At 40.0% G+C, this 27,087-nt stretch overlaps 1 protein-coding gene across 7 annotated transcripts in view; it reads left to right on the forward strand.

The window, feature by feature from the left end:
• The first annotated feature begins 289 nt into the window (after positions 1 to 289).
• The window catches only part of IPCEF1 (interaction protein for cytohesin exchange factors 1), a 154,849-nt gene continuing 128,051 nt past the window's right edge, over positions 290 to 27,087 (forward strand). For 2 of the 7 annotated variants that reach the window (XM_037157619.2, XM_037157620.2), the window contains exons 1-2: positions 13,651 to 13,732; positions 16,640 to 16,675. In XM_037157619.2, the coding sequence (XP_037013514.2) occupies positions 13,666 to 13,732; positions 16,640 to 16,675 (103 nt within the window). In that variant the 5' untranslated portion in view covers positions 13,651 to 13,665. Of the gene's footprint in view, positions 404 to 6,431; positions 6,559 to 13,650; positions 13,733 to 16,639; positions 16,676 to 27,087 lie in introns of those variants that run through there. The other 5 variants (XM_053668682.1, XM_053668685.1, XM_037157623.2 and 2 more) reach the window with 4 other exon arrangements.

The following is a 27,087-nucleotide window of genomic DNA, read 5'->3' on the forward strand; positions in this document are numbered from 1 at the left end:
TGATCTACCTTCTGAATCTTGGAAATCTAATCACGTAAATATGACTCACGTGGATTACACGTGAGCCAATTGACCAGAGAAATGGGCTTTCTTACAAAACTAACCCGTGGAGAAGCAGGTGACATCTGATTAGAATAATGCCTTACAAACAAAGACTGACGTAGCAGATCCCAGATGTTAGGATCTGTTTTCTGAACAATTTTTGCACCTGAAATCAAGAGCTGTCACTGCCAGTTCTGTTAAACAAATAGTTCAGCAAATGTTCTCGAAGCTCATTGAGCAACTGCCAGGTTAGTGGCAGACACGTGTGCTGGAGAGCCCACTCGGAATCCTGGAGGGTGGCGTGAGGAGGGCCACTGGGATGTGAGGAGACTGGAGGAAAGGTGTCACAGCTCTGCCCAGGGTGAGTTCTAAAGGTGGGGAGAGCTGGCAGGGCTGGAAGAAGGGCATAGGTTCGAGAAATATTAGAAGTAAGTTCAAAGTGATACAATGCAGTGATTTACCCATGAGGGTAGAGAGGGATTTGGAAGATCTAATGTTTCCCCTGCTCTGGCCCTCTTGGCTGGTGTCACTAACTGAACTAGGGATCTGGAGGACATTTTCATAGCTCCCATTCTGGATGAGGTCCAGCTACTGAGGGAATGTACAAGCAGGTGTGTATTACAAACTATTAGAATTCAGTGAGGGGGAAAAAGTCTATACCCGTAGACTATTGGCAGGCTGAATAATGGCCCTCTAAAGCTGTCCATGGTCTAATCTCTTGAACCTGTGAATGTGTTATTTTACATGGCAAACAGACTTGGCAGAGGTGATCAAGTTAAGGGTTTTGAAATGGGGAGTTTAATAGGGATTATCGCTGTGGGCCCAATGCAATCACAAGGGTCCTTATAAGAAGGAGGGAGGTCAGAGTCAAGAAATTTCCAAAACGTCCCTGAGGGGGCAGTTCCAGGTTTGTGAGGACCTCTGAGCGGATCATCAACTTGCTGATCTTGTGAACCTCTCATTGTATAGTCTGTGATCCCTTGTCCATCTTTCCTGTCAGTACTCCACCTGTGCTTCAAGGACCGGAGCCTATGCTGTCCCCTCTGTGAATCTGGCCCAAGTGATGTATTTTCATGTGTAAATTACAATTTTTATTTCACTGATTTGCCATGGCTGAGGCTCAGGAAGCCATGTGAGCTATTTGTATCCTTGTTTTACCAGCACGGACCTAAGTCAGTGGTACAGCTGTGTGTCACGTGATACAGTGTGACTGTCAAACCCATCTCCAGCTTTTGGGAAAGGGTTGGTTCTCTCTGAACTGAAAGGGTCTGACAAATTCATCTGAGTTAAGTTAGTGAAGCTTAAAGTTTATCTCTCCCGGAAGAAAGGATGACACGAGAGAATGAAACACCTTAAGAAAAAAGGGGAAAGAAACTGTAATAATGGCATTTCAGCTATCAGAAGAGGAGTGAGAGATGTTTTACGGATGCTGTGGGAGTGACTTCTGGCACGCCCCAAATCATAGCCTTTCTGAATGATGAATTATGTTCCTGGATCTTAGAGCATAAAATTATAGCCCTCACAGTAAAGTACATATAACTATCAGTTAGTCAAATGGTCATTCACTGTACTAGTTCAACAGGGTACAGTTTTCACAACTGACTTCTCCCTGCTTTCAAAGAGCTGACAGTCCCGTTAGAACTTACAAACAGGGAAGCTGCATAAACTGGAGGGCCCAGTTCAAAGTGAAAACATGTGACTCTCCCTCATAGTTTGCTAAGAATTTCAGAGTTAACCAGAGCCTGAAACCAAGTATGGGCCCTTCTAAGGCCAGGGACTTGAGAGGCATGGAAGCATGTGCTCACGAACGTCATTATAGTACAATATGGTGATGCTTGTATAGAGATATGCACAGAATACTGTGCGAGCCGGGGAGAGGACAGCTGGGTCTGAGGGATGCTTGTCTGAGGAAGTGGTTCCTGGGCTACACCCTGAAGGCTGGGCAGCCCAGAAGCTGGGGGATCCAGGCGCGGGGAGCCAAGGGAAGGCAGATCTCTGGCGGCCACCCTCTCCACGCCAACCTGCCACAGCTTGCCACTTAGCTCTTCTGTTTTTTGTTTGTTAACATTTTTTTACAAGAGAGATGAAGGGGGAGAGAGAGAGAAACAACAACTTGTTCCACTTATTGATGCATTTGTTGGTCGATTGTTGTGTGTGCCCTGACCAGGGATCGAACATGCAACCTTGGCATAGTTGGGCAGCACTTCAACCAACTGAGCGGCCCGGCCAGAGCCGCTCTTCTGTTTTTAATCCCTGTGATTTCCGTGCGCCGTGTTCACCCTCTTCTTTCTTTGTCCATTTGAGACAGTGTCTATTGACCTCATGAAGGAGAGCTGAGGGTGTGGCTTTGGAGAACTCCCTCATCTCCGCGCTCCTCCCACAGTAGTGCAATCTTTCAGTTCAGTGTTTTCTCAGTTACTTGGGTGACCTTGTAAACTCCATGCGTACACTTGGTTTCTTGCAGATATGGTATCTCCCAACTCGTCCCCTGAAACCTCTCCTTCCTTCCCCTGCCACTCCCCAGATTCTCCAGCGCTCTCCAGTGGGACCTTCTGGACAGTTTCAATTGCTTTAGAGCAGGAATCGCAACAACATGGAGGAATTAGATTCCTTCATAATGTAGCTGGAGGTCGGGGTGGGCTGCTGAGGACCGTGCACAGGGGCTGTGAAAAGGCTGGGCCAGGGTCGCGGCCCCAGTGTCCCTCCCCGAATCCCAGGGCCTGCTGCCCCGCTCTCCAGAAGGAGAAGGGAGAGCCTGCTGCCCTTCCTCCTCCTCCTCTGTCATCCCACCTTCCTCCAACCTGCTGAGACCTCCCAAACTCTAATTTTCTCCCTCCAGCTTTACTTCTGCTACTATGAGTTTATGTAGTAGTTACACTTTTCCTATCATTTTAATGGAGTCTTGGGAGGGAGGGAAAAGGGCAAAAAATGGTTCTGTGACCGGCCCGTCTTGAACCGAAAGTGCAGACACCTGGAGGATTATTCCATTTTTATAAATGAGGCACCTGGGCTCGGAGAGTTGAAGGGGCCCCATTCCTGGCCCCTTAATCGTTGTGAATGACATGCCCTTTGAGGATTCCTCTGGCGATGGCATCTGAAGGCCTGATGAGGAACAAGCCCCTGCTGTGAATGTCACTGAATATCTTTGACACCATCTAGTGCTTTTGGATGCTCCGAAGGCAGAGGATAACTCAGTGTAGGGACAAGATGAGGCAGCACCTCCCAGAAACATAAACTTAGGCAAGCAAGACACTGAGGGAACTTCCACTTTATTCCTGGTCAAAATGTACAGCGCCTTCTTCTAATCCTTTCACTCCTCCACAGATGTAATTTATTGCAATAATTCTTACTTTCCCCTAAAAGGAATACAAAGAAAATGAGAGGAAGTCTGAGACCAGAGACCGAAGCTTTTAAACTCTTATTAGCTATTCTCCAAAGGAAAGCTTTCACCTAGTAGTAACTTGTTATATGTTCTCCCTTTCTCTGCTCTCCCCACAGTGTTAGTTATTTTTAGCCCAGTTTGTTACTGACATTTGGATTGCGAGGTACGGGGCTGTACTGGGATGTAGGCTGTGTGTAATCTGTACATTCAAAAACTTCTGCAAAGGCAGAAACACAAAACATGCCCCACAGAGGATTTTTACTCTGCTGTTGAAAATGTGGCCCTTAAATTTATTGCCAGTTAAACTGCCAATCAAGTGATGCTGGTTTCTGTCCATTGTTATCGGCTCATCTCCAAACTAGGAAGATCTAAACTCAGCGGGATTATTTCCTTCTCTACCCAGAGCGACGCTTTCTCCTCACCCCCCTGGTTGTTGGAGACGAGGAAACAGATGTTCGTTTTGCCCTGGTCTAAGTGGCTCCCGCTTACAAAGAAGTGATCTGCTTGGGTACAGCGTGGACTGGTGGGGCTGCAGGCCAGGAAGCCCTGCCTGGTCATTCTCAGGAAGGAGCAGATTCATGGAGCATCAAGCGTAGAAAAGCCAGAGTCAGGGAGTTCTGAGCCTAAGGGGAGGAAAGTCCAACTCTGGACTTGTTTTGAGACTTTCTCATGCTTTTGTTTAGGTGAAGAGTTGTTCTTTTTATTGAAATGGCTTCAGACACCTTCCAGGTCCTAGGCTAGTTTTATGGTGCTCTTTAAGCTGTTGCTTACATGTTCATTTGTCTGTTTCTTGGAAATGGAATGAGGAAGGGTCATGAGGTTATCAGGGCTGAGCAGGGCGATCTGGGTAATGACCAGTGCAGGCTGCAGGCTGGTATGATGCCTGGATAAAACTCCCAGACTTTCTTTCAGTGCTTCGACTAAATTTCTGATTTTATCTTTAGACGAGTCTTCCCTTTTGTTGCTCTTTGCCTGGACAGGGACAACTTGGGTTTGAATAAGATTTTCTATACTGGGTTTAAATCTGTAAGACAACTTCCCATAAGCCCTTCCTCTGGAGTGTAGACTGGACCACATGACTCGCTTCTGAGAAAGAGAATGTGGCCAAGGTGATGTGACACCACTTCTGAGAACGGGTTACAGAAGACAGGGAATTCTGTCTCGCTCACCGTCTCTCTCTGACAAGCGGTCCATGAGATGTCAGGCATTGGAGCAGCTGATTCAGGGGCCAAACCAGTAAAGAAAGAGTTAAGCCTCTGACCACTTACCGTGAGAGCATAAGCAAGAGTCCACAGCCGGAGGAAGTGCCCGCTCCCCCTGTTCCATGTCCCCGTGGAACGGTGCAGGTGTTGGGGGGTCAGGTAGATCAGCAGCCATGCGGGGTTGTCGCACCGTCGAGGACGTCCCCCACCAAAGGCTCTGGCAGTCTTACGGACCCTGAGGTACGTGCATGTGTGGGAGCGGGGCCAGGACATAGAAAAGCACCGACAGAGTCTCAGGGAAAGTGGCTTTGACATTTCCCCTCTGCCCTTCGTAAGGGGGCCTGAGCAGAGATGCCTGAAGAGGACCTTGGCCCAAGGGCTCAGATGAAGACACCTAGGAATGAAGGCTTCTGGGCTGGGAATGTAAATATACAAGAGAGCATGACTGGCCAGGGGACCCTGACCTTGACTGCAACTCCTCTCAGAGGCTGTGGGATGCTGGTTGTCCCTGAGTTTGGCATGAGGCCTGCCAGGGAAAGCCTTTGTGATGACCTACGGGCAGGCCCAAAAGATCACACAAGATTTTAACCAGGAGCCGGACCCCTGAATCTCCTCTTTCACCACTGCTTTTGCATCCTGATGAAGCCAGCTGTCATACTGTGAGCTGCCTTAAGGAGAGACCCGGGGTGAGAAACAGAGGTGGCTTCTGGTCAACAGCTAGTGTTGAACTATGGACCGCAGCCCCATGGCCCATAAGAAACTGAATCCTTCCGACTACTGTGTGAGGGCGCTTGGAAGAATTTCCTTTTCCAGCTGAGCCCTGTGATCACTGCAGACCTGGGTGACCCTTGGACTGAGACTTTGTGTGAGACCTTGAGCCAGAGAAGCCAGCTCAGCTGGGTCTGGATTCCTGACACAGAGTCTATGAGGTAACAGGTGTTTGTTGGTTTAAGCCTTTAAGTGTCAGGTGTAATCTGTCACACAGCTGTAGATAGCTAATAGCTAACACACAGGCTCACAATGTACCGACCACACTTTGGAAAATGGCTTTGGGCCTGAGCCTGGTTCTGATGGCATGTTGTTGCCTTTTCTTTGAAAGGGGAGTAGGAGTATAGTCAGATTGTATTCTTCTCCCAAGAAGGTATGGAGAAACAAGAGGCTGGTGGTGCTGGAGAAGTGGAAGGGAAAGAAATCATTGGTGATGAGTTCAAATATCTCTAACCCTCAGTCTGCTGGTTTTTCGTCTGCATTTGTGTTGGGAAAGAACACTTTTGAAGTCAGAGAATCTATTATGTGTGCCATGAAGGCATGGCAGGAAGGTCAAGACTTATTTTTATCCTAAAATACTTCTTGACAATTTATCTGTACTCTCTATTTAGTAGAGTATTAGGAAATAGGAGGAGGAGAGAAAGAAGGGGCATTTGAATGAAGAGAGTCTAAAAAGATGTTGATGATAAAAAACATGGCATCTCAATGAAATATCCCAAGAACGGCTCTTCAGATGATCTCACCCTCCGTGCCTGGGAATAAATATCCTTACCTGAAAAACAGGAAAGCGAAACCCTGTAGGGCTCTATACACACGCCCTGGAAACTAACGCACTGGGTCATGTTCAGTGATCAGTGTAGCCAGACAGGTGGGACGTGTCTGCTCGGCATGGATGGTGTCCTGGGTTGGGAATCAAGGACAGGTTCAGTAATAGTAACGAGGAAGAACAATAAAATTGGGGAAGTAGAGCTGACACTTCCCCTTCTTTTGAAAGAGCTTTCTTTACTCTCTGGTCAGCTTCTAATGGTAGTCCTGTGCTCACTGAGCCTCCAGACAGGTGGCTGCCCAGAGTGGAGCCCTCACCCTTTGCCTCAGAGTATTATGAGTTTGCTGAAACTCAGGGAGAAAGAGCCAGCGCTTGGATTTACTGTCTTCTTATTGCATGTAAGTAAAGTTCCTCCTTGGTGGATCTGTAAGTCAGTGCTTGGCATTTTGAGATGATAAGGCAGTTGATAGCTTCACTCTCTCTAGAACAGTGAGTTCTGAAATGGGGGCTCTTGGGATATGGCATTTTTGCAGCTCTTTATGAACCTTCTGCTGTGAAGTCCAGGGCTAAAGGCACTCTTCGCATCTCGAGATTTGGAGGAGTTTTGTGCTCACTCTGCTTTGCTCTGTTTTTTCAATGGATGTTGTGTTAAGGACTGCTCAGACTGCAGATCATGGGTGTGATTTAGAAAAGAACAATTCTGCATTTGTTTGGGTCCCTGAGGAGTTCGTTTGAGGAAACACTCTGTGGCTGCCCCCTTTTGAGAAAGTGTGTTTTTTGTGGAGAATCCCCACTTTGTGTGTAGGCAGCTGGAGGGGATTTTACTTTAACAAAAGTCACAGGCTTGACAAAATATCTCTGTATGAATATGAGAACTTGGGTGATGTTGCTTCACAGGTTTTTTTGTTCCCCCAAGGGCACCTGGAACATTTGGGTTTTTTGCTGATGTATATGTGAAAAAAAATTGAAGTGTAGGAGTCAGAGTCATAACCCACGAAGGCATGCGTCCTGGACTGCCTTAGGCTCTCAGCACCTGTGCATTCATTCCTAATGCTGTCCTGGGCATTGTACCATCACACAGAGTCTGACTCCTTTGCAGCTATTACTTTACAAAGAAAGCAAGCAGAAAAAAACACTGGTCTCCTCCTGCTCACATCACGCATGTGAGCAGGAAAAGGACTTCAGTTTGTGCGTTTGTTGGCACACTCATTCTTTCATGTATTTTAAAATTTCCTTTGTTTTCTTTCTTTACATATCAGTGTCTTTTCTGGAGAGGGTTCACGTATGAACAATCATTTGCATTCATCAAATACGCATCATCTGAATATGGAAACAGGAAGCTCTTTCCTGTGGTAGCTTGCTGTGGCAATGAGTGATAAGAAATTACTTCATGACTATTGCTTGAGACTTTCCTTTTGACTCGCGTGTCCTTCTTGAGCAGTTCACTTCTGCTTTCCATCCAGTGTGGAGGTTAGGCCGTACGAGCCAGCCACCCGAGCACAGGTGGACAGCTTGCAAGCAGATTAATATGGCAAGGGGTGTGTGAGAGCAAATCCTAAAAAATAAGTTTTTTGTTGTTGCAAAAAATCCCGCAAGTGGGGGAATTACGGTCCTCTTCGTGCTTATCCCAGTGCCTGCTGCAGAGGATGCTCTCTGTTGATATTTGCTGAATGAATCAGTGAATGAATGAATGGTTGGGACTGTTCCTGAAATGAATGTGGTGGGGTAGCCTTTGCTTCAACTCAGGTGCCCAGGCCCATAAGCTATTGCAGGTTGGAAAAGGCCAGAGTGAAGCAGGAGAGGAGGAGAACAGGAAACTGGGAATGGGAAGAGATGAGAAGAGGTGATAGGAACGTGGGGGTGAAGGCGGAGACGGAGGTTGTGGTAGAAGTGGTGATGATGGAGATGGTGGTGCAGAGTCGGAACTGGTGATTGAGGTGATGGTGGTGGTGGTGGTGAAGGTGGTGGTGACAGAAGGGGTGGTGATCGTGGGAGAAGTAGTGGTGAAGTAGAGGTGATGATGGGGAGGACAGTGTATAAAGTCAAGAGAAAACACCGCTTTAGGGCTAGACACAGTCATTCAAAATCTGCATCTACCACTTACTAGTGCTCTGCCCTCTGACCCTGTAAAGTGATGGTTGTAATGAACTTACCTTTTTGTGTCACTGAGTGGAGAGTAGAAACACTGGAGATGTGGTTGCACAGCGCCTGCCACCGCATGGATCTTCACTAAGTGGCAGGTATCAATATAGTCTTTTCAATGTCCAAATGCACAGCCATACTTAAAAATGTAACCACCAATTTATCTTGCCCGCTTTGTACTTTTTCATATTTTATGAACTTCCTACAATGAGCATGATTTTTTAAAAAGAGTTATTTATTATAAATAAGTAAAAGCCTAGTTATCAGTGTGGTTAAGCCCATGGTGGTATATGTATATAAAGGAACACCATCAATAAAATGATGTTCATGGGAATGTGACCAGGATTAATGCTAAGTGAAAGAAGCAGAAACACAGCATTTTCAACTATGTAAAAATACTGTAGAAAAGCAAGATTGAGGTAACATGTTAAAAGGTGACTATATGATCAAAGTGGATCTATAACCGGTAGTTACATCAGTGTTTCTACTTTCCTATTTTTTCCCCAATGTTTGAAATTAATGGAGTATATCTGGACTACCTTAGTCATCTGATAACAAAATCAATGTTGATTTAAAACAATTGAACAAAAAATATAATCACCTTTTAATGTTTCACCAAAACTATGGCAAAAGTTGCTTTTTCTTTATAGTGTGCTAAAGTTTGTGGTCTTTGCAATCTAAGAGAGGACACTTATGACTCATGTTATTTACTCATTGTGGGGGATCCCCTCTGAAATGCAGACTGGTGCAAAGTCCTGTAATAGCCCCAAAGTAAGGAGAAGCAAACAGGGATCTCATTCAGGGCTGCCTGGTCTAACTAGTTCCTGAAGTCCCATGAACACGGATTACAGTCTCTGGATGATTTATGACTCCCTCTAAACCTGTGTAGGATGACTTTCTAGGAAGTTCAATAGTCAATTCAATAGTTAAGACTTCTAAATTAAATTTAAGACTTGCCAGTGTAAGAGTAGTTCTTTTTTTTAGAGAATGTTGACTTATCAGCTTGGTATACGTGGGGAGAGAGCAGAAAAACTGTTTTCCTGGAGTGGAGAAATACCTGCTGTGAGGGACTTGGGTGCCTATCTCACAGTGCAGCCTGTCACCACGACAGAGTCCCTCCTGTATGACTTAGTTGAAATCAGCTATTTTGGTTTATAGGTATTAAAATGAATCTGCTGCCTTTGTCTCAGATATGATCAACTGAAAGATACTTGGCAGACAAAGAGGCAAAAAGATGAACAGGTGTAAGCAAAAGACAGGTTTCCCAAAGAGACATAGATGTTAAAATAGAAGGAGTCAAAACCGAAAAATTTGCCAGTTTGAACTCACCCCATATTACTAGAGTGTATCACAGGTGGCAAACACAGGGCCCAAGGGCCGCTCCAGGCCTCCACCTTGTTTCTACCTGGCAGAAGCACTGAGATCTCTCTTAACTATTAAGGAGTAGTTACAATTACACGGTCCTAAAATTACATTTGGCTCTTTGAAGGCAACTGAGAGGCTGATGTGGCCCCCGGTGAAAATGAGTTTGACACCCCTGCTAGATGAACACTTTCAAAAAAGTCCAAATTAAAAAAAAAAATAGTCGACCAGATCTTCAGTGAAAATTAGTTCAGATTAGAAATGAAAGAATTAATTAAACGGAACCAACCTTATGCCCAGTGATAAAACCCAAATAACCCAGTGTGGAATATGAATTAATCTAGAAATTGCAGCATAGTTCATATGGTCCATAGCATTTTCTGACTATTTCATGTGTGGAACACTGAATAAAAACCGGTGATGTTACTGAATACTTGCTATGTTCCTTCCAGGCATTACCAGCAGTGCTTTTTAGTTTTACGTGAACAACTCTCAAAGCAATCACTTCTCAGAACAGTCCTGGGAAACAGCACTGTTGTTATCTCCATGGAGTTGAAGCTCAGGGAGGTCAAGTGTCCCATTGGAAGCTGTCTGCGAGGCAGAGGCAGACACGGGACGAAACCTAGATCTTCATGTGTCTCTGAGCCTGTGGCCTGAACTGCCATCCCACAGGACACCATGTTGTTTTGATTTATTTACTTTTTTAAAAATGTAAAATAGTGATTAAAGGCCAAAAATTAGGAGCAAAGGGGTGATTATGAATAGATACACTTTCTACTTGGAAATGTTCGGCAAAATTCCTTTCTGATTCCTTACCAAGGAGGTAGTGAGAAGGAATTTTTCCTGATTTTCAGGGAACTTGCTGTGTCCCAACATGATTGCATGTAAGTGGTTGTCCTTGTAGCCTGGTTCATAGGCGGCACAGTGGTAGAATGTAGGGAGTGCTTTTGGACCAGCAGGAACAAAGGGGACTGCCAGGCAGTGGCGGTCATGTGCATCAGAAACATCCTGGATAGTCCACTCTGGTCAAGACACATGACAGTTCTAGGATCCCTCCTGCTACCCTTTTCATAACAACACGTTGTTAAGTTTGAGAACATCCAGTTCCTATGCTGAGAATCAATGGCCCCACCCTGGTGGTCTTTATAACAGGCTCTAGTTATTCATGGGAGCAGCAGAGATCTAGGTGAGAAGACCTGAGTGATCTGCCTGGGGTACGCACCAGCTATGTGCTACCCAGAAAGGCGCATCCCTTCTCCACACTTAACTTATCTCATCTGTGGAAGCTGAGACTACCAGTATGGTTTGTTGTGTGGACCAACCGAGATGAAGTGGAAATGCTTTGAAGAAATTAAAAACAATGCATACCAATGGGGCCTTCTGTCTCTGCACGTATTCCATTTTCTTACCAGGTAGAGACTCAGTTGGCATATAAATGTTTTACTGGCAGAAGATTAGAGTCAAGGTAGTAGGGTGTGCTCTGGGTCGACTTGTCTCCCACCATCCCCAGTGGTGAAGCCCTAACCCCCAGGACTTTGGACTGTGACCTTATTTAAAAACAGAGTACTTGTGGATATAGTTAGTTAAATTAAGACGAGGTCATCATAGAGTGGGCCTCTCATCCAATGACTGATGGTGTCCTTAGAAGTTGGTCCTGTGTGAACAGAATAACAGTGGGAGAAGGCCACATGGTGATGAAGACAGATATTTGCAATTAGGCTGCTGGAGGCCAACAAATGCCAAGGAGCTGCTAACAACCTCCCGAAGCCCCAGAAGCCCAGGGAAAGGGAGGGAAGGATTCCCCCCTTCAGGTTTCGGAGGGAGCAGGACCTGCCCCCTGGCACCTTGATTCCAGGCCTCTCATCTATGGAACTGTGAGAGAATAAATTTCTGTGGTTTTAAGCTACTAAATTGGGGGTGTTTTTTTTTTTTTTTTTTTACTATGGCCCTAGGAAACTAATAGAGGGGCTCGAAAAATAAAAGTGATTTTAAAATGCTGGTGATAGACTCATCTGTTATATTGCTGGCAAGCACTTAATTGGGACCAAATCCAATGTGACTCATTTGTCTGACTTTAACCTGTGGCATCGGGCCTCAAACAGTAGAGTCACTTCATCACTGAATGGGAATGACGAATGACACTACACAATGAAACACATTTACAAAATGAAAATCAGCCTATTGTGAAATTTATAAAAGGACATCTTTTCATAAACTGAGTGTAGCTAGGGATTCCAGATTATTATACCAATGTGGTCATTTGCTAGATATGGAACATTAGTGTCTTTTGGGGAGGACATTTACTTCCTTAAATGGTGCATTGAAGGAAAAGTTTCAGTGTTCTGCATTGGAAAATGATGCAGTGTGAGGGCATTTGGGTTCACAGAGAAAACCTAACACTCCACTCGAAGCACATAGCAAATGGAAACTCCCTACTTAGTGGAAACTTGGGTTATTTTAGTAGTTTTATTCAATATTGTTGATTCCTTTGATGCATAAAGTTAATCTGGTACCCACATAGCTATTTTAATGGCAGCATAAACAACCAGAATTTTAAGCATATTCTTAGGTTTCCCTGAAACATAAGAATCTCTTAAACTCTTTCACTGGAGTTTAAATTACCTTAATTCCTATTACCATAATTATCCCTAGCAGAACAACATTCTTTTACCAGGAAAACATCATTGTAGCAAAGGCATTTCATTTAATCTGTTGAAAGCAAAAAACACCTTTTTGCTCCCCCTCTAACTTTAATTTTCTTTAGACTTGTTATTAATTTTATATAATTTCTTTAAATATAGCAATGGAAATTTGTGACTGGATCGCTTCTTTCAAATTTGAACAGAGTAGAATTTCTTTTTTTCCTGACTGTAATGAAGGAAAATGCTTTCTCAGGAGTCTTGAGCACAACTCCCTAATGCCAGAGTGGATAGAACATTTAATCATTTATAGGCAAATCTGCATGTCAACACTGAACCTTGGTCTAAAATACAGACCTCTCAGAAAGGAAAGAAAGGGACCGGACTTGTATTGTTGCAGGGAGCTTCAATTTAACATCATTCAGTGTCAAACGCACCCAGGAGAAATTCGGCTGTCCTTCCACTGTCATGGTTTAAGGAAGAACCCTTTAATTTTTTTCCAAACTGCAAATGGCTGTGGACATATAAATCATACTCTTTAGGCTTTTAGTTTATGGTTATTCTGTTTAGATATCTCGGACTACAGCTCAATATGGGGAAAGTTTGCAATAGTTTATATGGTCTGATGGCCCCATGGAGTGTATTACTTTCTCAAACATGTTAAAAGATTTGGTTATTTTAGTAAATTAATGGGTTGCAGCAGGGACGTTTTATTCATTTACTTAAAGAGCAGGTCAGTTATAACAACCTTGTTCTTTCCACCTATTAGAAGCCTGAAGCAAAATATGCTAAAGGTCTTATTTTCTGGTTCCTTATTAGGCCATACATCCCTATGTCTCTTACCACCCTCAGAAAAAGTAAAGAGTTGTTCTTAGTTGGGAGTGTGAATGTTAATCATATAATATGACAAATCCCCATTTTTGAATACTTAACATTCAACAAATGCCTGTCGAAAACCAAATATTTTCTATGTATTTCACTGCAAGAAAACAGACAAGCTAATTTTTTAAGGTCCCTTATAATCATGTGAATTATAATAAAAACACCCTTTCTTGGTTAGATTCGGTTGCAGCCATTCTCTCAAAGAGAAGGATCTGAACTAGAAATCTTTGTCAAACATGCCTGAGGTTTTCCAGCTAAAGCTGGATTTCACCCTAGAACACAACACAAGCTATTAAAATTTCCTGCACTTGGATTTTCAGCTTGACTAATCAACTAGGGCCACTTTCGAATAGATAACGGGGACTTAACGAGGGAATTGTCAAGCAAGGTTTGAGCAAGGGACTAAAGTACTATTAGTTTTATTCTGTGAACGCTCACTACTATTCCAGAGTTATGTACAAATCAGTTGCCTTGGTGGGAATGCCAGCTATTCCGAGCCAAGATACCAGCACAAGAAGACAGATACCAGAGCATTCATCAAAGCAGGGTAAGGAAGCAGGGCAGTATGGCTCAGCGAATCCCTCCAAAGTGACTTTGCTTTCAAGTTTTGGTGTTCCCGGTAGTTGCAGCATCCTAGACACAAGGTATAGTCATTTCCACTTTGGATGAAATCCTTGCTCCTATGTGCTTTGCATTGGGAGAAAATTAGCAAGGGATTCCCCTCTCAATCTTGGACTGCATTTAGGCATTGAACACTACTGTTTACACCCCACAGGCCCATGTTTTTTTACCATGTGAATATGAGCCTTATGCCAGTGGAGGGAGACCTCTGGCCAATGGGGACTCCTCAACAATACTTGGAACTTTCAGCACAAGCCATTAAATGAAGCCAGAGAACAGGGTTCAAGGGTTCCTTGTTCCTCATTGTAGTTTCTCAAACAGGCTGCATGGAGAAGTTTCACATATTAGCATGTCAGTATATCATGTGAATGTACATGTCAGTATATTCCTGTATCTTAGGAATGGGCAAGTAGGAAGCTGTTTTCTTGAAAGTGTTTTTCTAGACTTTTTATTTTGTTTGTTTTATTTTATTCTTCGAGAAGGACACGTCCTGAATCCTGTTCATATGGAACCAATGAGCTGTGACTACTTTACAATCTACAAGTGCATGTGTGCATGTTTTTATATCAATGCAAAGACTTGTGCTGTCTGTGGGGCAGACAGTGTTACTCCCAGGGAGGAAACTGAGGCTCAGAATGGTTAAGTGGCTTGTCCAAGGTCATACTCCTGGGGAATGGCTGAGCTCCTAACTTGTGCTAGTAAATTGTCTCTACTGATTGATCATCTAGCTAAAGTTTGGGTTCAAGTCTAACTGTCGACTCCTCAGTGTCACCCAGCTTGGTTCGTCCCACCAGGCATGTGTTCTTATTCTTGCAATTGAGTGGCAGAGGCCCCTGCTCACCTACCTGTCTTGGATGTCTGATGCTAGAGCTTACTCTGAAGAATCAGACACCAAACCTATTTTAGTGAGGAGGGACTTCAGACTCTGTTTACTCTGACCCTGCCACTGTATGGATAGGGAAGTGAGATCCAAAGAGACTTCGTGATTTCCCAAATGTGCATGTGTTGTTAGAGGGAATGCGTAGTTCACTGTCTAGATTGTCTGACTTCCAGACTCTTTCCACAGTTAAATCTGAGTTAAAACAAACATATTTTTGGGAGGGAAAAGTCTTTCAGTTGTTACAAGCTACTAACACCAGTGTGTGCATTAGCCTATTAAATCTTTCCAACAGAGCTAGTTTGGATTGCCAAACCATCTGGCCTGCTTGTCCCCTAAATTGATCTGATGAGTACCTAATCTAGATCCTCTGAATGTTAACTGCCCAACAACAAAGACTATAATATATCTTTTTGAATATTCTTTCAGCTTTTCTCATGGAAATGTCTTTCTGTATAATGAGGTATTGTTCCTCCTGTATGAGGGTGGTAATGATTTGCTTTATTTCCTCCTTCGTCTCTCCTAATTCATACTCTTTTCTGTCAAGGCTTTGCATGACAGCATGCTGCAGTCGAGAGGGCAGTCTGTGACTGAGGAAACCCCTTAATGAGTTGGGGTACTTGAGGACCCAACCCAGTGACACTCTGGAGATCATTAGGAAATGAAACTGATCTACTTTTGGAGGCCTGTACTTCTACAAGGCATCCGTTAATGTTTTTCAATTAGGTTATATTTATTTCAAGTCTCCCTGACCACAGTCCCTCCAGGGTCACCACCAGGCCTGCTTCAAGATCGGATGAGCATTGAAATATTGTAAGGCTTTTGGGGGTCCTCCTGGTCACACATACTTTACTGACAATTTTCTCTGGCCCTATAATTCACCTCTTCTACAACAGAGCCACTACCCAGCCTCCCATTCTCTTGAGCCTCCCTCATTAAATGACAACTTCTCTTAGGCCCAGAGGGTATTTGTATTGACTTTCTGCCTGGTGGTTTCTCTAGTGATTTAAGGGTCTGTGTGGATGGGTGTGGGGAGGAAACTTCTAACTGGCACAGAAGACGTGGGAGTTCAAGCAGAACCTCCTCACAATACTCAAGTCTGCAGTTCCATTTACTGAAGGAGAGAATCTCCAAGTTTTTCAAGATATTTTAATGAAAAAGTTCTTAACACATGCATACAAACAACCAGTGTTACCTTCTTGGTGTATTAAGTTTAGGCTCTCAGAAAAATGTTTGTCATTCATGGGCTTTGCCCAGAAGGTAAGTTAGCCTCATAAAAAGTTATCCATAGGTCAGCTGTGTTGCACAGTATGAAGTATGAAAACATCATGGTCCTTGATTTTTCAGTTGCATTTGACCTATATATGAATTAGTGAAATTGTAGCAGTGTTTCTTGGTAGAAACTGCATCTTTTAAATATGGAAACAAATTGTTTCTTTTTTAAGGTTTACCTTTAGCTGGTAGGCTATAGAAAATGCTTTGTCAAACTTCAGAGCTAAACTAGGCTATTTGTGACCCTAGTGGCCTTGAAAGTCAAGTATAGTGATCAAGGTCAAGAGATGATCAGAATTTAGGAAGATCCAGTACCACGGCTGCAGATACTTATGAAGGGCACTGGAAGAGGAAATTCTTGGATTGGCTTTAAAGTTGCATCCAATAAAAGTTCTTTGGGAAGAGGGTTAGTTGAAAGAGAGGCTATAATTTTAAAAGTCCTATTGGTATTCTGTTAAAAGGAGGGTTGTTTCCTATCACATTTTGATGTGGGGGAGTGGTTTGAATTGAATCTCTTTTGTCCTATACTTTTAAAAAAACTGGATTTTGCTTTTATTGTTGTTGGTTATTGCTGTGCTCTATTACAGAGGATTATCTTTATGAGGAAGCAATCTGGTGGGTGATATTGGATTTCAGTTGTTCTAAACTCACACATACTTGGTCTTTTCACTTTCTTCTTGTCAGGGGACCAAGACTGTGCCTGTGCTCCTTGTGACAGAGGTATGTTGTGCTGTATTCTTCCAGGTGGAAGCTTCATGTTAGCTGGGAATGAATAAGAAGTTTTTGCAGCTTGAACACCAGGTTGGGCCAGGAAGTCCTCAGCAACTTACTGAGAGGAAAACAAAGATTCAGAACTGAGACATCTTGATTTGAGCTTAGATTATAATTTCCCCGGATGTCAAGAGATTTATTGGTTTTCATTGCTCGTTCCCTCAGTCTTTCTTAAACCAAGATTAGTTACAAACTTTCTTAATGCAGGCTGATACAAATCTGTTTGACAGTCAAGTGAGTAGGGGCTCCATGGAAATATAATTCATTTTCTTTTGTGCATGCTTGATATTGGGAATCACAACAGAGTTGTTAATCTGAAGAGTTACTTACAAATATTACTCTTAGTTGATTTTTAAAATAGTAATTTTTAACCTTTTCCTCCTGTTTTGCAGAAAAATTAGAACCTACACCCACAATTTTTGTGTGTGCAGTCTTGTGTCTAAGAGTATTTCTTTGTGTCATTTTATGAGACTTATGCCTAGTAGCCTTGAAAAAGAATTTAAAATATTATTCCTTGCTATTCATAAGGTACCAGTCAGTGTTTTAGGTTGGGTTGCACTTCATATCACATTAATTAATCATGGAACATCCACTGGAATTCAGTAATTACTGATTATATTTATTTGGCTGTGTTTCAAAACAGTAACATTGAATGCTTAAATTGCTTAATATTTCTAAAGTGAGACCAAGAATCTAGAATAATAAAGTAAAATGGGACCTAAAACATCATCTAGTCTCAACTCTTAGATTTTAGACATGAGAACATTAGGACTGGAGAAAATCCAAGCCTTAAAAGGAATCATAGGACTAACTTGTGGCAGAAGGAAGAAAGAAAAAGGTTCAAAAGTTAAGCAAACTTCTTCATCTCACATGCAGATATAACATAATATTGCAATAGTACACTGCAAATATGCACTGTAAATCTCAAAGGTGGAAAAAATTCTCATTGTGGAGAAATTTAATAAGCAGTATTTCCCAATTCATTGGTCGAGTAACCTTTTAACAGAACATTGAGGAAGCTGAGTGCTCATCTACCATACTTGAGAAATGTTGTTTTTTAGCTTGTACCATCTTTTAACCAAAATATTGTATTTTCATACATGAAATTAAGCTATAATTTTACATTTTTTTGGCATAGTTGTTCTAGGAAGACAATAAAAATGAGAATTTAGGACATTGATGGAAATCATATGTGTATGTATGACAATAAAAGTCTTTAGGATTGTTTTTGTCCTAAATCATGAGAACATAACTTCGATTTGAATCCTAAAATAATGAATTAAGTGGTAAGAGAGTGAGAGTCTTAGTATTCAGTTGGTAAACCATAAAACAAAGGCAGAGAGATTAGAAATACTTCATTTCAAGGAGAAAAGATTCTTAAATTATATGGATACATATGAAAGCATGAACCATGAACCTCTTTTTTGCTTCTCACCCAACAAGGTCTATTGAAATTATGATGATGACAATTGTATCAGTTGCAAAGAATGTGTTTCTATAGTTGCTATTTTATATAAAACCAAATACATTTGCTTGTATTTAAAAATGTCACATCCAAAAAAAACATGGTTGTAATGGTCAAGACTGTGCAGACTGCATGGAATTCATGTGAGACTTTCACTGTTCCTCCCCCAGAAGCATGTCAGAGCCACGCGGACAGAGATTTACACTGCTCACCCAAGTCATAGTCCTAGCCCTTACAATAATGGTTGGCACAAAGTAGATTCTCAGTCAATATTGTTTAGAAGACTTTATTTATTTATTTTTAGAGAGAGGAGAAGGGAAGAAGAAAGAGAGGGAGACAAATGTCAATGTGTGGTTGCCTCTCGCACTCCCTCAACTGGGGACCTGGCCTGTAACCCAGGCATGTGCCCTGACTGGGAATCAAACCAGAGTCCCTTTGGTTTGCTGGATCGTGCTCAATCCACTGAGTGACACCAGCCAGGGCTCAGTCAAAATTTTTGGATTAAAATAATTTAGTTTATTTTGTCAAGTAGTTATTTTTCATTGAAAAGATAATGTAGATATATGTTTAAAAGTTTAAACAGTGTAAAAGAACACACGATGGAAAGCTATCTTGACTCTTCACTCAAGACACCCAGGTTCCCATCATAGAAGTAACCACTGTAGCCAGTTTTTACAATGTTCTTCTAGATTGTTCTATGCATAGGTAATCATGTATACATATCTCTGTATATGTAAATATGCATATATATTATACACATATACATGCATAGTTATTTTTACAGAGGTGGAGACATACAGTGTAGATTGTTCAACATCTTGGTTTTTTCCCACTTATGTGTCTATCTTAATGGCATATATCTTAAGAATTGCCTTTTGATATCTCATTGACATTTTACTTTCCGTCTCTTTGGGACTGAGGTTGCTCTAAACCATTTGAGGTGCCTCTAAGTTCTTTGCTGACTTTTCTATTAGTTTAATAGTCTTTTATAACTGATTTATAAGAGGTCTTTATATATCAATGAAATGAACTCATCGTCGTATGTGTTGAAATATTTTCCCTAGTTGATCATTTTGTTTTTTGACTTTGCATGGTATTTTTCTTTCTGTGCAGAAAAAAAATTTATTTTAGGTAGTCACATTCACTAATCTTTTTGGAATTTGTGTTTAGCGTATTGTTTTAAAGAACCTTTCATTACCTCAAAGAAATATATTTTCCTGTACTTACTTATAATACTTTTATTTTATATATTCAGATCTTTGATTTACCTGAAATTTATTTTAATAAAAGATACCTTTATTAGGTGTTTTCCACATGGCTAGTCAGTTGAATAAGCCACATTGCTCCTACCGATTTGAAATGCTCTTTCATATTCTAAATCTTGATATATTTAAGCTTCCATTTAAATAAATTGAACTTAGTAAGGAAAATTTCAAACTATGGAAGTAGATAGTAAATATCAGTGAGGAAGATGACTTGATAGGCAAGATTTTTGCATTTTTGGCCTTCCTTCTCTTTCTCAAATTTATGGAAACTAATCTCATGCTAAGATGTTACAAGAAAAACCACCCCAGTTATAGTGAGGTATAGTTGATGTTTAATAATGAAACATTTAAGAGTATACAGTTTGATAAGTGTACAGTTGAACATGTCTACTATCATATAGCTATCATCACAATCAAGAAATTGTAATCCTTCTCTCCAGTCTTTATTTTCCACAGCCTCAGGCAACCTTTGATGTGCTTTAAGTTACTAAAGTTTATTTTGTATTTTCTAGGATTTTGTTTAATATTTTTTATCTGGCTTATCATAAAAGATACATGTATGTTATTTGAGAAAATACATAATATCCTGGGAGGTGCTTCTCTAAGTATGCAAAGTAATAGCTGGATTTGAGTAACTTTTTTTTATTATTTCATAAAATTGAAGGTCTAAAAATAGTATGTCTAAAAATCTACTGCTATACTTTTTAATCAGTGTGACAGGAGTTAAGAGTATTGAGCATTATTTAAATTCTCATTTGCACAAAATGGTTTATTAATGCCAGGATTTCTAGGCTTCTTGAGAATGAAGCTTTTCCTCGGGGCTATGGCAGCCAATAGCACCCGTTTTAGCCTCTCTCCTTTTATTTTATCCAGCCACTTTTTCTCCAGAGCATAATGGGCTATGAATGGCTTGAAGATAATCAAGACTAGAAAAGAAAAAAGTCAAAGTATTGAATTAGACACAAATTGGAAAAATAAGTCTCAAAAGTGTTAAGAAGAATCATTCCTTTTATTTTTGTTTTTTTATATACAGGAACTATGATTAGCTTCTAGAGTTTATAATGACTCTGAAGTTATTATTTTCTTTTAAATTTTGATTTGTTATTTCCTATAATAACAATATACAAATAAAAAATGAGAAAATGGATTTGTGGCTTGACACCCCCAAACAACAGAATGATTGACAAGATTAATTTATTCTAAATCGATGTTTTAAAGAGAATTTTCTTATGATTTAATCATGCTTTGTATTTCTAGAAAAATGCCTGCGTTTAAAGTATGTTCGACTTCGTTAGGTGAGGGAGCATTTAAACCAGATGTTTGTGTTGTGATTTGAAATTTCGGGGACCGAGGACTGATGACCTCTTGAAAGCCACGGATTTTCTAATTTTGTGTTTGGAAAGCCCACGCCGGAAGTTGTGTTCCGTGAGCCTGAAATAGACTTGGGACGTGTTTGCGTCAGTGGGCACTCTCTCCCAATGCAGTCTTGCAAACCCACCCCCAACTCCAGTTGTTGCTTTTGGAGGCTTTTAAAGAAAATTTAAATGGGATATTTCCCCCTTCGTATCTCAATTTGTGCTTCTCACACACTGATTAAAAAGAAGATATGCCCCATGCTTTGGTGTGGTTTGGAACGTACTGAATGGTAGCAAGACAGGATCCTGAAGCCAGAGAAGGAAATGGCCTGAGAGGGGCACCCTCACCTTGTTTTGTTTTTTACATAGAAATGTCTCAAGGCTAAAGTAAAAGCAATTTTGGGGACAAATACATTAAACAATGTTTAGTAGGCACATTTTCCAGTCATGCACTGATGAGAAACAGATGTAGATGCTGTTAAATCCTGTCAAATATGAACTGCCTGTGTACCCTGTGTGTGTGTGTAAATATTTAACTCGGAAAACAGTCACACGAGAACTCTGGAGCGCTCTTGGAAGCAGGAAACCACAAATTATAGGTCTGAAACTTACCATACATGGCTTATGAATCTAGATAAGTAAAACCAAATGAAGAGACAATGAAAGTTTTATAAATAGTTCATATTCTTTACTGGGGGGGAGGGAGGAGGAAGGATTAGGGAAAATTTTAATATACTTCAAGTACAAACAGTCTATTTAATTATAACCAGAGCACTAAGAACCACATGATAGACATTTAGTTATACATTTGAATCTAGAGTATGTTATTCATTTAAATAGGAAAAATTACTGTGGAGTCATAGCTTGCCTTAATTAGGTTCCAAAGTCAGCATATAAGGCGGACATGGTATATATTTAGACTTGTCCTTGAACCTCTCCCTGAAGGACATTTGCTGAAGACGTTCATGGTTCTACTAACAAAGCTAGTGTGGGGACAGACCCCTCTCGTATCTTCTGTAGGTTTTGGATGATGAATGAGGTTGGCTTTAGTTTCTGGGTCAAATGGGGGGAAAAGTAACTATGGACAAGGGAGCATGCTGTAGAAAATGTGCGTCTTTAAAATTAGAAGCACACTGTGATTCTAGTCAGGTGGGAAGGAAGACAAATCCGTGCTTCCGTCTCCCTCATTGCAGGGGTCCACATTCCTTGAGGTGAATCAGGAAGTGAATTTAACCTATTTTATTGTTTTATATATTTTCATGTCATCAAAATAGTATTGTCTCATTACCTTATATGCTTAAAATTATTTTATTGAAGTATAGTCTCCATATAGTGAAATGCATGGGTTGAGAGTGCTATAATTCTGAGTTTTGACAAATACCTATATTCATGTAACACACAGTTACCGAGATACAAAATAATTCTCTCCATGCCCCATTCTAGTCAGTCCTGCCACGCTCTCTGAGGAAAGTGATGTTCTGATTTCTTTCTAAGTTCATTCATGTTCCAGAACTTTATATCAATGGCATCACACGGCACGGCATGTACTATTATGGGTTTGGCTCCTTTTGTTCAGCATAATGTGTATGAGATTAATTTATGCTGTTGCAGTAATTTATCTCTGTTTATTGCTGTCTATTCTGTCACATGACTGCATCACAATTCATTGACCTCTTTTCCTGATGATGGATATTTGGGTTATTTCCAGTTTAACACTATTATAAAGTCAATATGGATGTTCATGTACAAGTCCTTATGTGGATATGTTTTCCTTTTTCTTCAGCAAGTACTACAGGGTAGAACTTGGTGGTCATAGACTATTTACATTTAGTTTATAAGAAACTGATAAACACTAAAAAAATTGTTGTAGGCCTTTATACTTCCATCAGTAATGTATGGAAGTATAAAGTGTATTTTCTGGTTGTTCCTCATTTCACCAACATTCTTTAATTTTTGCCGTTACTGTACTATCTCATTGTGATTGAAAACTATTTTCTGTGCTGACTGGCCATTTGTACATCTTTTGTGAAGTATCTGTTCAGATCATTTGCCCATTTTAAATTGGTGTACTTGTCATTTTATTATTCACTTGGAATAATTCTTTATATATTCTGGATATGGATGGGTCCTTTGTCAGATATGTTTTGTAAATATTTTCTTAAGTATGTGGTTTACTTATTTTATTAATGTCATTTTTGATGAGCAGAAATTTTTAACTTTTTTCTTTCTTATTGCTTTCTGTGTTCTGGGTAAGAAAGCTTTGCCTACCTCAAGATTTGAAACTATTCCTATAAAAAAACTATATATTTTTTTTATATTCTGGAAGTTTTATAGTTTTAACTTTCATGTTTAGGTCTAGGAGATAAGAATAAAAGTTAATATTTTCTCAAGAGGATATCTGTTTTTTTCAGAAACATTATTGAAAAATCTTTTTTTCTGTGTTTTGTGTGTGTTGAGTTGCTTTGGTGTTTTGTAAAAAATCAATTGACTATAAAAGTGTGTATTGATTTCTTAACTCTTTTCTTCCATCATTAATTTGTATATTTTTATACAGAAGTCACACTGTCTTGCTTGTCACAGCTTTATTGTATATCTCTTAATATTTCTTATATATGTTTGATAGTTTTTAGATATCTGTTGCTAGATTTATCCATATATACTTTGTGCTTTTTGATGCTATTGTAAAGGGTATTATTTTTAAAAGTAATTTTTCATTTTGTTCATTATTATTGTACAGAAATATTATTGTTCTTATATATTGACATTGTTTCCTAAGGCCTTGATAAATTCACTTATTAGTTGAGTAGTTGTTTTGTAGATTTCTTTAGATATTTCTGTACGTGTAACCATGCTGTCAGTGAATAAAGATAGTTTTCTTTCTTTTTAAAAATGTATACCTTCTATTTATTTTTTCTTGCATTATCACACTAGTTAAACCTACCAAAAAATTTTGAGTAGGACTGGTAAGGGTGAACAGTCCGGTATTGTTTTTGATCTTAACTGACCAGTGGTCAGTCTTTGATCATCAAGTATGATACTAGCTGTAGCTTTTTGTATATGTCAGTTTTCAAATTGAAGAAATTTCTTCTATTATTTGCTGACTTTTTAATTTTATCATAAATAAATGTTGAGTTTTGTCAAATGCTTTTTATGAATTAACTTTGGTGATTATATGATTATGCTATTTAATTTTGTCAACGTGCAGAATTATAATCAGTTTTCAAAAGCAAAAGTAAGTGCATTGCTGGGATATATTATACTTTTATATATTGCTGAATTTTATTTGCTAATATATATTTTTAAATACTTATGTTTTTTTAGAGATGGAGAAGGGAGGGAGAAAGAGAGGGAGAGAAACATCAATGTTTGGATGCCTCTCACCTGCCCCCAAATGGGGACCTGGCCCACAACCCAGGCATGTGCCCTGACTGGGAATCAGAATGATGACCTTGGGGTTTTCAGGCTGGCACTCAATCCATTGAGCCACATCTGCCAGGGCTATTTGCTAATAGTTTAAACAGACTTTTGTTTTTGAGTTCATGTGGGATATTTGTGTATAATATTCTTTCTCTTAACTTTTTTCTCTGTTTTGGTAACAGGGTTATACCAGCCTCATAAAAATAGTTTAAAAGTGTTTCGTCTGTGCTTTTCTAGAAAATAGAGTTAGTAACACTGTCTTTATCACAGTGCTATTTTGCAAGTCAATTGAATGAATATATATTAAAATCTTTAAAACATGTGATATACAAATATAAAACATGTGATATATAAAGCTGTATACAAATGAAGTACTATTTTATCATTTTGTTAATATTATATTAGTATACCACACAAATATTCTATTAGATGAATCCTATATTCTGTCATTTCTAATGTGTTAACTTCATTTATTTATTTATTTATTTGACATACTTAATTGGAAGATAGTGTATTTAGCTCCAGGGTAATACACAATTAAATCAGATGTGGTCTACTCTGTATAGGGCTCTTTCATAATTACAAGAAGAGACACGAAATCCAAAGTTCATTCTGAAACATCAAATATATCTCCAATATGGTTTTGTGTTAATATTTAAATGTATTCTAATTCTTCAAATTGATGGTCCATGTACGGCGAAATTATGGTAATTATCCACCAACACAGTATTATACTGCCTCATATTCCTCCCTTCCCTCAGTGGAAAATAGAGTTCATAGTAGTTGTCTGGCTAGAACATATGCACTTGATTACATATACATCTTCAGAAAATATTCTAGAATCATATTTACTGTTTCAAAGAGAGGATGCTTAAGGCAAGACTTTATTTGAAAGCCAATACACCTGTCAATTTTGACTTGCAACCCACTGTAATTTCAATAAAATGAAAACCATTTGGTCAGAGAATATGGAGTGATTTTCACAGGGGTTGGTGGAGGAGAGGGTCGTGTTTGTTCCTAGCATCTGAAATGCAAATATATGCTGATCAGTCTGAAAATCATTTCTCTTTTCATCTAAAGACACCTTTGAATCAGTTAACAATCTGTATTCTCTCCTGACTAAAGTCACAATTCTCGTCCAGAGTGGAAGTGCAAGAAGAAGCAGGGGACTTGCCAAAATAAAGGAACCTGCCTTTCGCTGCAGGGGGGTCAAAGTGCTGCCTATAGTGAAGGTCAAGAATTTACACGTGTTAATCTTGATCCTTTGTTTCTGTATTTTGATTCTCATTAACTGCCCAATAAATGTTCAAAAACTTGAAATTGACACTGCCTTCCCTATCCGAAGATGTATAGGTGAATCAGTGTCCTATGTTCAAGTACAGGGGCCTATTGGGCCAGGACTATCAGTTCCCGAGCTAGGTGGAAATATACACGACTGAGGCATAAGGGAATTAGGACACTGTCATCATCATGGTGGATGCTGACCCCTTCCCACCTGTGCTCATTGCCACAGAAGAAATTGACTTAAGCCTCTATCCCTTGCTCTTCACTTTGACTTAGGCTTTGTATAATAATTATGTTGAAATAAAGATCTTGTCATTGAACTCTACACTGGGCATCTGAGCTACTTATAAAACTCAGTTTATTTATATTAATAAAAAAGGTATTATTAGAAAAAAGACTTGATTTTCAGTATTTAGAAAATATTTAGATTTCTAAGGATTCCCACTCTTAGAACTTAATCTCTATACTTTTTGTGGGCTCTCTTTCCCTATAGAAAGGTCATAAGCACAGGAATGCTTTGTCCTATGTCCCATAGGAGTGTCCTATGAATATTTACCGAACGCTGACTATGAAATGCCTAGGGTAAAAGCAAAAACATTCACTGCTTCTATTCCCTTGAGGCTTTTAGTCTGATGTGACAGATGTTAATCAAATAACTGAATAACTATTATTTATTTATTTATTTATTTATTTATTTATTTATTTAGAGAGGGGATGAGAGGGAGAAAGAAAGAGAGAGAAACATCAATGTGCGGTTGCTTCTTGAGTACCCCTAACTGCGGACCTGGACTGCAACCCAGGCATGTGCCTTGACTGGGAATCGAACTGGCAACTGTTTGGTTCACACGTCAGCACTCAATCCATTGAGCCACACCAGCCAGGGCCCACATAGTTATTAAAGGCATCATTATAATGTAATTATGGGGCCCTGAAGGGGAAGAAACCCAGTTCTGTGAGAACTTACCTCCAAGACTATTGGAGGTAAAAGGTATTTTCAAGGACTTCTCCTTTCGTGGTCTTAATCTTATCTCATTTTATCTTTTACAAAACTGAGAGCAGGTTTTCACAATGTATTATTCATGTAAAGGCTTCAGGCCAACTGGCGAGATGATCAATACATATGAGAATTCAATTAGAACCACAGCAATTAATATATTACTGATATTTTCTTAATATGCACTGAAGGAAAATAGCATTTCCTTTAGTGTTAGAAGAGGCAAAAAAAATTCTCAGCATAGTTAGACTAGGAAAAGAAACAGGACAGAAGAGATTTTAAAAAGTGAGCAGCGATTTTAATGTTTTCCAGGTAGATAGATCTGTTCTTTGATTAGTTTGTCCTTATTATCTTTGTTGATAATGTGTGTGTGCATGTGCGTGTGTGTATACACACACACCTCATTCACCTTTGCGATATCCTGGGCATTCTTAGGGAAGAACTGTTGGGCACTAGATCATAATACTTGCTTTGATTATTCTGCTGTCACTTGTCTGGGCAACTCCCTCACATTCTGCTCAGTTTCTCCATCTCTAATATGAGCTGATACTACTGCAAAGATTTGGTTTCATGATAAAAAG

The sequence above is a fragment of the Artibeus jamaicensis genome, unplaced genomic scaffold (genome assembly GCF_021234435.1).
Source record: "Artibeus jamaicensis isolate MK-2021 breed Jamaican fruit bat unplaced genomic scaffold, CSHL_Jam_final contig_497, whole genome shotgun sequence".
NCBI classification, from domain to species: domain Eukaryota; kingdom Metazoa; phylum Chordata; class Mammalia; order Chiroptera; family Phyllostomidae; genus Artibeus; species Artibeus jamaicensis.